This window comes from Salvelinus sp. IW2-2015, linkage group LG12 (assembly GCF_002910315.2).
Source record: "Salvelinus sp. IW2-2015 linkage group LG12, ASM291031v2, whole genome shotgun sequence".
In the NCBI taxonomy this organism is placed as follows: domain Eukaryota; kingdom Metazoa; phylum Chordata; class Actinopteri; order Salmoniformes; family Salmonidae; genus Salvelinus; species Salvelinus sp. IW2-2015.
This window is the reverse complement of record NC_036852.1, coordinates 6,981,435-6,992,913: the sequence shown is the minus strand read 5'-3', so window position 1 is coordinate 6,992,913 and position 11,479 is coordinate 6,981,435. Positions and strand designations below refer to the sequence as shown.

Here is an 11,479-nt window from a genome sequence, read left to right as displayed (position 1 = left end):
CGCACAATATTTTGACCATAAGATAAAGTTCCTTGTTTGTGTTACCATAATTTTTTGTAAATCTTCAAAGGAAAACTTATGGCCTTCTCCATGACCACTACCACTACCATGACCATGGTGGTCTCTACCACCAGGGCTGTGTCTGCCTCCATGGTCACCACTGACTCTGTGGTCTGGGGGGGTAGCAAGCCTCTGGAAGACCATGGTCTCGTCCCCCCCCCCAGAGTGGTGGTCTTTATCCCCAGGAGGACAGCCCCCTGGTCCCTTGGTCCCCCTGATCTACTTCATACCCTGGGGGGTGACGACCACCTAGGAGAGAGAATCAGTCAAAAGGAGAATTATCATTTAAACACTGCTAGGCAAAATATGTTCATAAAATGTTGTATGCAGTGCAGACAAAACAATGAGGATATTTTACCTGAGCTCCTGCCAAACATTTTCAAGTCCCGGCGATGAAATTTGTTACTTTGGTAAGAAAATTGCAACAAAGGATTCCGTTTTATAATCACTGTTTGATCATATTAATATAAGGCTATAAAACAGATTAACCTGCCCAAAAGTTCCTTGTTCAAAATCTAAAGTTATTCCAATACATTACATGTAATCAAAAGAATAATGAATACTCATTTGAGATATACAAATACTGAATATATGCCAGAAAGCAAAAATAAATAATCCATGTATTTTTGTTTTAACATAGAACGTAGACTAAATGAAGAGTGTACACGCCTGTAACTGGTTGGTAAGCAGCTCTCGATTCTGTCCTTTGTCTTGTGTGAAGGATGTTCTTATTTATAGGAACTGGATAAACTACACCCTTTTATTGCCGTCATGTCATCCTGGCTGTTGTACTACACAGGTGGAGCTGAGGTATGGACGGGGTTCATATCCCGAAACGCATCACTTTGTCATTCAGAAGCAAATAATACTACTCTATCATTTTAGCTTCATGTCGAAGTGGAAGAGAGAAGAAGAAACCTTGTAGTACTATTCTATTTCGTGTGATTCAGGGCGGCAGGTAGCCTAGAGATTAAGAGGTTGGGCCAGTAACCGAAAGGATGCTGGTTTGAATCCCCGAGCTAAGTAGGTGAACAATCTGCCGATGTGCCCTTGAGCAAGGCACTTAACCCTAATTGCGCCTGTAAGTCGCTGTGGATAAGAACACTGTGACATCCTGGCTTGGTGTAGGCTGCTGCTATACAGTACATTACGTAAGTATTTAGTGAATTCCTAACAAAGCAAAGGAGCACCATTGAGGAGTAGTTGATAAAGCATGTATTTATGTGAACCCAGTTTATTTGCAATAGAATTGATGGTTGTGAAAGCCTGGTTTGAGGCCTAGGCAGGCAGCGGGTGATGCTTTGGTAATGTGGTAACTTCTTCACTTTTTTCTCTCTGCAGTATCCAGGACTGCATTAGCACTCTCCCTGGCCTCAGTAAGCAGAGCTGATGCTCTCTGTTGAGTCTGCAAAACACAAAACACGATTGTATGAGTATAACTATGTAATAAGCCACTGACTCTCACCAAAATCTGGTTTTCCAGTATTGAAAGATGACCTACGTAATCCTTTGAGTCAGAAAGACCTACAGGCTACATTGTAACTTACAGTCACTTTGAAGGACTCATCTGTGATATCCTTGAGGTTGATCACAACGTTGTAGTAGGCTCCAAACACTGCTGTTTCCAGGGCTTTAGCTGCTACCTGCAACGCCACGAAAAATAACCATATAAGGAAGATGTTTTTGTAGGCTGTCTACAGTATAATGCATGTCATAGCTCTGGGGCATCTGTCAGAAAACGTTTTGCAACCATACTTCATGGAGACACTTATGGGTGTCCTGGTGTTTTGAAATGCTGTTTTACAGTATGCCAGTAGGGTGGTATGTGAGTATAAGCAGTTGGCACTTTCACGTCTGCTCCCGCTCTTCCCCCCCCCCCCTGGCGCTTGAGGGCGCCAGGCTGCCCTGCATCACGCACTCCTTCCATTTACTACGCACACCTGCCTCCCCTCATCACGCGCATCAGCGATATTGGACTCACCTGGACTCAGTCATCACCTGTTTATTTCCTCCCCTATATTTGTCAGTTCCCCAGTTCTGTTCCCCGCTGCAGCATTAATAGTTTTTTGTCAGGGTTACCTGTTTGCTAATGCTGTTACTGTCTCGTTCCATGTCCATTCTATATTAAATGTTTTACTCCCCATACCTGCTTCATCTCTCCAGCGTCATCCATGTGACAGGCACAAAACAAAATGTTCCACAGTCATTTATGCATGTCGGTGTCTGCCCTCAAGCAAATAAGCAACTGCATAGAAGTCACTCAGGTATGCTTGCAGTTGCAATGCAAAGTCCATAGACAGGGACTCTGTTCATGGTTTCAGTCACTGTAAAAGCGTCTCTCATACAGTACCTGGAGGTCAGACTTGCAGGCCACGTTTCCGTAGATCACCATTTCCTTTAGACAAGGCCACAGCAGGTTGACTCGTTCAGCCAGAGACAGTGGGACCGCCACGGCCTGCTTCAGACCCTCCTGCATGGCAGCTTCCCTCCTGCGGCAGGAACAGGGGTAGGGTTAATGGGAAGGCAGGAGTAGGTAGGAATAGGGGAAGAGGCAGGTCAGAAGCAAGACCAGGGTAGGGTCAGAGGCAGGATTAGGCGTAGGGATAGGTATAAGGTATAGGAAAGAGGAAGAGCAGAGAGGTGAGATAGATTTGGAGCATGACAAGACTACACCATGACTACAAGACTACACCTTACTTACTGTTAGACCAGATGAGCTGACCGTAAAGGAACTACAGTAAACCATTCTTCTTTGGGAAAGCCTGCTTTATGTGTTTACAGGGATGGGCCAGGTTGCTTGCCAGGTAAAAGGAGGTGACTTGTGAAGACAGGTGAGGACGGGATACAGGAGAATGTACAGTAATGAGTTTCCATAGATGTCAATCTGAAGTAAAGATGGTTTGAAATAGTTCCAACGTGCTGTGCTGTTTGTGTGTGTGCGTAATTACACATCTACTTTAATGACATGCTTCTCTGACATCTTGGATTCGACAGAACTGCCATATATTGTAGCATGGCATTCACCTTTTAACTTCCTCTGTTGTGTTCCTTGGCATCTTCAATGCAGCCTGAAAACGAGAAAGTTAAACCTTATAAAACAGGACTAAAAGAGAACTGCATACAGTGTCAGCAAAGCCTATACAAGCCACATTTATTCTCACATCACAATTAAACGCGTTGTGTAATACCATTAGCTTTCAACTAAATTCAACAATGGCACCACCACACCCTGTGGTGAAAATGCAACAGCCGTTTGACATGGGACCGGCTATAAACTATGACTAGTATGCTAGATGGAAGTGATTCATTGACAGAGTCAAAAAGATCTAGATAGTTGTACTAAACTCTTCCCTGTTCCCTGAAGGTTATATCAACACTCCTTTTCCACTGAAAGATTACATTCCACTACATTTTCATAGCAAAGCCACAAGACAGCAAACATTAAGATCATACCTTGGTTCGAACCTTCAAAGTAAGCATTTACAAGAAACAAAAACAGCTTTTATCACTCGTTCTTCACCTGAACTTTTACCATCAGAAGAAATATTCATCATATTTTGTATGACTCTCTGCTTAGCTAAAAGGCTGAGCAGGGTTGCATCAGCCTTAACCCTAATTTGTTCCAGGGGCTCCGTACTACTATGGCTGACCCTGAAAAACAACACATTTCACTGCACCGGATAATAAAACATATTTTTTTTCAAAAAAAAATTCAAAGCATAAGTTTAGATAAGTATTTTTTTCTTAGCCTGGAATCCAATCTGAATATGCTCTGAAACCGAATAAAGTGAAACAATAGTGAAAAATATTCAGTTAGGATTTCAGTCTAGCTTTTCCCTGTATAGTTCCTGCTTTCCCTAGCCCGGTTAACCCAGACTGAAGCTTTCCATGATATGTTTTCCTCTCACCATATAGCGACTGAATGCCTTGGAGTCTGCRTCCACCATGACCAGCAGTTCATTCATGGCCTGATGGAAGGGAGGGATGAGTCTCCTCATGATGCTGTCCAGGCTATCAAACTGCCTCTTCCCATAGGTCATCTGACCCACCATGGCTCCCAGAGCAGCCCCCTGAAATGCACACACACACACACACCTTTGACTCCTCCTTGTATTGTACATACTTTATATTGGTTTATTCCTATGTCCTGGGCAAGGTCATACAGGGAATATAGTCATCTACATGATATTAAAGATGGTTGTACCATTGCAGCGACGGCAGCAGAGACTGACCCTCCTCCTGGAGCAGCGGTTCTGGCTCCCACGCTGCGGACAAACTGCTGCAGAGACAGAGACACCAAACGCTTGTCCTCCTCAGTCCTCTCCACCATGTACCTAGAGTCACAACCATAGAAATTGATTTGAATGACTAGAATGGAAAAGTCCCATAGGCCATGGAAATAGTGCACTCATTGGTACTCACTCTATGATTCTCTCTTTGGGGACGAAAGGCCCAAGTGAATCAAGCCCAAGTTTACTGATGACCAGACGGACCTTGTGCTCCTCCTCCACAATGAAGAGCCTGTCTCTCTGGATGTAGAAGTCAGCACAGTCCAGCACGGCTCTCAGAGGCATGAGGCCTACAATCTGAGAGCCCACCACTGGCAGGTTCAGGTCCTGGGGAGAAGAGGAAGGAAGGAGAGGTGTCAAATTGGCTCAACTTTTTGACATTATTAGCTGCCCTTATGTCACTGGTTCAAACCACCAGATCAATGAGAGGGTTTTGCACAATAATGCTGTACTGTTTTCAGCTGCGGTTGTTGTTGTGGTTGTGGTAGCTCCTTACCTTGGCCGCACTGCAGATCTCTTCGTAAACAGTGTGGACGGGCGTCAGCTCAAAGTCCAGGATGTTGGTGGACACCTGGGCTATGTTCGCCTCTTCCAGGTACCATCCCATTCCCTGCACCTTCTTCATCAGACTCGGCTACAATACAAATCAATAATGTTACTGTCTTTGGAAGCAGACAAGGCATATGACTCAAAAATAGACTTTTATTAGTTCAGCGTCAGTTATAAAGAAGAGGAAAACAATAATGTCTTGTAAAAATTAGAGGAATCTCTTCCAAAGCCAAAGTAGCTGTGTGTCATTCATCTCTGACATTGGGCGATCAAGATGTACAGTAGCGAGCCTACCCTACCTGGTCTTTGCTTCTGCCTTGTTCCCGGATATCTAGTGCGATCCGATGGGCTTGTTCCTTGGTGCTGAGGAGGTTTATGTTGTAGGCAACCAGGAATTTGCGAGCCCCTGCTACTGTAGCTCCCCAGGAGGCCACGAAGGTGGCAGGGCCATAGTCAGGAGCCCACTCTGTCCTCTTCAACTGAGGACAATAGACACATCGGCATCATTTTGTGATTCCAACCCCTCTTAAACATTGTGTGTTTGAGCTACAGACTTTGTTTTTTTTACATTGGATTTGTCTGTTTCTTCTGCATCAGCCGATACCTGACATTAGCCTGGGGGTTGAACCATTAGCCTGGGGTTGAACCATTAGCCTGGGGTTGAACCATTAGCCTGGGGGTTGAGCAGTGTTAATGAGACAAAGGCGGATCCAGAAAATGGTTATTCTCACAAAAACATCTGTAAAGTCTGAACGGTTTGAGCTAGAAACTATTATGACCCCAGTATGAAAAGCTAAGACTCTCATGAGCTTTGCTCTATGGCGCTCACAAGCCACACTAGAGAAATTAGAAAGGTAAGGGATCTTCTACATAGAAAATCATACACAATTATTGCACATTGTGTGTGATACTGTAATAAGCTCACATAGTTGCTGTCACAAACACCAAACTCCACATAGTTGTCACTGACTAATTATTAATTTCCCACTGAGCAAACAATCTATTTACAGCATTCTTATAAATAACATTTGTATCACGTTTTTGCTTGGCGGACCTCATTTTTTATTGACATTTATTGACAATAAAACTCATGAATGCAACTGTTTATGTCAACCTGTTTTGTGTTCCACGTGTATCCCTGGTTGTCTTGAAAACAAAATGGTAAAACACTTCAATGTGAGGATATAGAGTTGAAGTCGGAAGTTTACATACAGTTAGGTTGGAGTCATTGAAACTCGTTTTTCAACCACTCCACACATTTCTTGTTAACAAACTGTCGTTTTGGCAAGTCGGTTAGAACATCTACTTTGTGCATGACACAAGTAATTTTTACAACAATTGTTTACAGACAGATTATTTCACGTATAGTTCACTGTATCACAATTCCAGTGGGTCAGAAGTTTACATACACTAAGTTGACTGTGCCTTTAAACAGCTTGAAAAATTCCAGACAATGATGTCATGGCTTTAGAAGCTTCTGATAGGCTAATTTACATAATTTGAGTCAATTGGAGGTGTACCTGTGGATGTATTTCAAGGCCTACCTTCAAACTCAATGCCTCTTTGCTTGACATCATGGGAAAATATAAAGAAATCAGCTAAGACCTCAGAAAAACAATTGTAGACCTCCACAAGTCTGGTTCATCCTTGGGAGCAATTTCCAAACGCCTGAAGGTACCACGTTCATCTGTACAACCAATAGTACGCAAGTATAAACACCATGGGACCACGCAGCTGTCATACCGCTCAGGAAGGAGACGCGTTCTGTCTCCTAGAGATGAATGTACTTTGGTGCGAAAAGTGCAAATCAATCCCAGAACAACAGCAAAGAACCTTGTGAAGATGCTGGAGGAAACAGTTACAAAAGTATCTATAGCCACAGTAAAATGAGTCCTATATCGACATAACCTGAAAGGCCACTCAGCAAGGAAGAAGCCACTGCTCCAAAACCGCCATAAAAAAGCCAGACTACGGTTTGCAACTGCACATGGGGACAAAGATCATACTTTTTGGAAAAATGTCCTCTGGTCTGCTGAAACAAAAATAGAACTGTAAGCCATAATGACCATCGTTATGTTTGAAGGAAAAAGTGCGAGGCTTGCAAGCCGAAGAACACCATTCCAACTGTGACACACGGGGGTGGCAGCATCATGTTGTGGGGGTGCTTTGCTGCAGGAGGGACTTGTGCACTTCAGAAATAGATGGCATCATGAGGAAAGAAAATGATGTGGATATATTGAAGCAACATCTCAAGACATCAGTCAGGAAGTTAAAGCTTGGTCGCAAATGCGTCTTCCAAATGGACAATGCCTCCAAGAATACTTCCAAAGTTGTGGCAAAAGGTATTAAAGACAACAAAGTCAAGGTATTGGAGTGGCCATCAGAAAGCCCTGACCTCAATCCTATAGAAAATGTGTGGGCAGAACTGAAAAAGCGTGTGTGAGCAAGGAGGCCTACAAACCTGACTCAGTTACACATGCACTGTCAAGAGGAATGGGCCAAAATTCACCCAACTTATTGTGGCAAACTTGTGGATGGCATTTGACCCAAGTTAAAGTATTTAAAGGCAATGGTACCAAATACTAATTGAGTGTATGTAAACTTCTGACCCACTGGGAATGTGATGAAATAAATAAAAGCTGAAATAAATCTTTCAGTCTACTATTATTCTGACATTTCACATTCTTAAAATAAAGTGGTGAGTGACCTAAGACAGGGATTTTTACTAGGATTACATGTCAGGAATTGTGAAAAACTGAGTTTAAATGTATTTGGCTAAGGTGTATGTAAACGTCTGACTTCAACTGTATATGAGGGCAGAGCAATCAGATCACTGAAAGTAGTGAAAGTACTGCCTTTGATTTTTAGCTTATTTTTCGCTGATCTATGCTCTTCTACAATGAGGGAAATGTTGCCCATTGGGTATGAATACAATGAAGTTAGGTCAAACTCACTTTCTCAGACAAGGCCTCATACTCCCCTGCCCGGACAGAGGGAAGAGATCTCCTGTTCTCCTTCCTCGCTGCTTCTCCATAAAGATACACTATGGAGAAACGACAACGTGTCTCATTCACCTGTTTGTGGCTTTTTGAGAGCAATACCATATGGGAAAGAATACACAGAACCAAGGGGCACTGCACTGAAACTGACCTTGTGGCTTTGTCTACAGCAAAGTAAATGGCCAATATGTTAACTATAGGTCAATGAGTCAGAGAGGAAAACCTACCAGGTACATGCAGCACATCTGTTAGGTGCTGGGCAAAAATGTTGGCACAGTTGACACAGTCCTCCATAGTGACATTCTGGACAGGGATGAAGGGACACACGTCCATGGCGCCCATCCGTGGATGCTCCCCTACAATAAACGCACATATTGTTCCACTAAACCCACTAAACAACTTATCAACAGTACTTAGCCACACCTTATTTGCACTTAAAGTGAAGTGGAGTCACCCCTTATTTGCACTTAAAGTGAGGTGGAGAGGAGTCATGGTATTTCTGAACTATGGCCTTTGAACATACACTGCCCTTCAAAATTTTGGGGTCACTTTGAAATGTCCTTGTTTTTGAAAGTAAAGCACATTTTTTTGTCCATTAAAATAACATCAAATTGCTCAGAAATACAGTGTAGACATTGTTAATGTTGTTAATGACTATTGTAGCTGGAAACGGCAGATTTTTTTATGGAATATCTACATAGGCGTACTGAGGCCCATTATCAGCAACCATCACTCTTGTGTTCCAATGGCAAGTTTATAATTTTAAAAGGCTAATTGATCATTGGAAAACCCTTTTGCAATTATGTTAGCACAGCTGAAAACTGTTGTGCTAATTAAAGAAGCCATACAACTGGCCTTCTTTAGACTAGTTTGCARAGTTGCAAAGAAAAAGCCTATCTCAGACTGGCCAATAAGAAGAAAAGATTAAGATGGGCAAAATAACACAGACACTGGACAGAGGAACTCTGCCTAGAAGGCCAGCATCCCATAGTTGCCTCTTCACTGTTTAAGTTGAGACTGTTGTTTTGCGGGCACTATTTAATGAAGCTGCCAGTTGAGGACTTGTGAGGCGTCTGTTTCTCAAACTAGACACTCTAATGTACTTGTCCTCTTGCTCAGTTGTGCACCGGGGCCTCCCACTCCTCTTTCTATTCTGGTTAGTGCCAGTTTGCGCTGTTCTGTGAAGGGAGTAGTACACAGAGTTGTACGAGATCTTAGCTATGATAAAATTGAATTAGCTAACACAACCTGCCATTGGAACACAGGAGTGATGGTTGCTGATAATGGGCCTCAGTACGCCTATGTAGATATTCCATAGAAAATCTGCCGTTTCCAGCTACAATAGTCATTTACAACATTATCGATGTCTACACTGTATTTCTGATCAATTTGATGTTATTTTAACGGACAAAAAATTTGCTTTTCTTTCAAAAACAAGGACATTTCTAAGTGACCCCAAACTTTGAACGGTAGTGTAACTGTTTGACTAAGTCATGTGAGGGGTCAGCAGTTTCTGTCTCTCTTTTTAGCTCTTACTCTCTATCTCCTACCTGAGTGTTTGGTCATATCAATGAGTGGGAAGGCAGTGCGTGCAGCGTTCAATGCACCCTCCACCACAGCCTGTGGCGAGCCTACGAAGGTGTAGACTGTACGGTTGGTGGAGGATCCAGGGTCCACATCGAGCAGACTGCATCCCTCCGTGCTGGAGATGGCCTCTGCTATGGCATCAATCACCTGGAAGCAAGTCACATTGACTCTTTTGTTGGTACCTCGAGATCATATTCAGGATTGAGATTATACTGTAAAATTGTTTGGAATTGGCTTGTTTGTTTGCTTAGGTATTCACAGTCTCCATGAGGCCCCCTTGATTCATAAATATAAATATGTAAATACAGAAAAATGTAAAATAAAAATGTTCTTGGTAATCAGACAGAAAGTCTTCTTACATGACCAATATAAAGCGATCATGTGTATTGTGTTAATCACACCCCAGACTACTACTAACAGCTTCCTTCTGCTGTGCAAACAGGTAACCCACTTTCTGTATCTCCCATGCCTACTCACCTTTTTGTTCCGGCCCTCTGAGAAGTTTGGCACACACTCCACCAGCTTAGCCATGATGCGTAATAATCACAGAGTCGGGTAATCCGAGACAAGGAATCAGACCAATTTAAGGCACAAGTGTATTCCCCCTTTCTCTCTGCTCCACGAGCACACACCAACCCATCCAGTCTGTCTCTTCATCCCCAAACGGGACATTTAAGCAGTCTGTCCATCTGTAACGCTGGTTGAATCATTAACTTGCTCCATTGTCCTCTTATCTAGGGCAGCTGGCAGTGATTCCCAGGCTGCTCTAGTCTAATATTTACCAGGACCTGGCGCGGATGGTGCCAGCCTCACATGCARCATTCACAGACACAAATCCCTGTTTCGCCATAGGTTAGACTTAAATACTGGAGCACCAGATGCGAAGGGTGAAGGAATAAATTCAGTATGATCAAAGGAAGTATCCAGGCTGACAGACGGATAGCTGGTGAACTCTCCACTCTAGCTGTTACCTCTGCTTTCTCACCACAGCCATAGTAAACACTTGGCTAAGTCCTATTGGATGATATCTCAGGATCAGAGATGGCAATTTCAATAATTATGATTGAAATGTGAAGTGGTGCACAGATCTAGACCCACCGCTGCATTATCATATTGCATTCATTTCCTGTATTTATGGTATACAGAGTTTTTGAACTTTTTCGTACCAGTAACACTGTTTCCTAAATAGTACACAAAATATGCACCATCACCAATAGGATTTCTTAAATCTGAATCAAAGAGCTTTGTGTTGGTTATTATTAGCTATGGCAGTAGTGACTCTATTATGGCCTCTGTGACCTTTGATCCAAAGGATTAAACAGTGTATAATGGTCAAACATCCTCAGCAGTCAGCATTGATCTAGGTGATCAAAGCATTACTCAGCTAAGTAGCAGTCAAGCAGGCCGATTCTTATTATCCACATTGACAGGTCAACTAGTTTGTTTTTATATAAAATGTATCCTACTGCTTTGGTCTTGTTACGTTGAAGATGCAACCACTGAGGCTATAGGCTGTGCTATCCAGCCCAGTGTTTCTGAAACCTTTTCTGTGCTAGGGACTGTGTTCTAGCCAACTGTTGAAGGATTAACTAACATCAATTAATGAACACCTGTCTATGGTTGCATCACATGATCCGCCCCCAAAACAAACAAATACAGTTGGCTGGACTGGTTAATGAGTAATGCTACAGAGGGGATCTGGATGGACTGAGCTGATTTATTGGAACTGGGCACTAAACAGACAATTATTTGAGCGCTTATTGGTGCAGTGGAACACTCCTCCTACTACCTGGTCCGATTGACATACATTAACTTCAATGCCTATGAATAAAAACAGATAATTGTTTAAATAAAATGAAAGTCTAACTCCTTGTTTCACTCTGTGATCAACTCAAACGTTAGTTGCTCAATATGTAGGATGCAGAGCATCAGAAAAGGGTGTTCATGTTATGTACACACGTCACAATGGTAAGTATAATGAAAAAGAATAGTATC

General features: G+C 42.7%; 1 protein-coding gene across 3 annotated transcripts; it reads right to left on the bottom strand.

Moving 5' to 3' along the window:
* Positions 1-1,258: 1,258 nt before the first annotated feature.
* LOC111970962 (formimidoyltransferase-cyclodeaminase) lies at positions 1,259-11,270 on the bottom strand. 3 transcript variants are annotated; one of them, XM_023997746.3, is made up of 13 exons: positions 9,962-10,688; positions 9,448-9,631; positions 8,125-8,253; positions 7,853-7,941; positions 5,198-5,377; positions 4,846-4,983; positions 4,483-4,676; positions 4,265-4,394; positions 3,969-4,130; positions 3,085-3,128; positions 2,411-2,549; positions 1,608-1,703; positions 1,259-1,465 (listed from the first exon to the last, which is right to left on the bottom strand). In XM_023997746.3, exons 1-13 carry the CDS (start codon positions 10,013-10,015, stop codon positions 1,382-1,384), a joined length of 1,623 nt encoding a protein of 540 aa, XP_023853514.1. In that variant the 5' UTR covers positions 10,016-10,688; the 3' UTR covers positions 1,259-1,381. The 3 variants fall into 3 exon arrangements, 2 of the variants coding, with proteins under 2 accessions (XP_023853514.1, XP_023853515.1); XR_002878187.3 differs by lacking the exons at positions 1,259-1,465; positions 1,608-1,703 and adding an exon at positions 2,762-2,878 and having other exon boundaries at positions 2,459-2,549; positions 9,962-11,270; XM_023997747.3 differs by lacking the exons at positions 1,259-1,465; positions 1,608-1,703; positions 2,411-2,549 and adding an exon at positions 2,556-2,878 and having other exon boundaries at positions 9,962-11,270.
* Between the last annotated feature and the right edge of the window lie 209 nt (positions 11,271-11,479).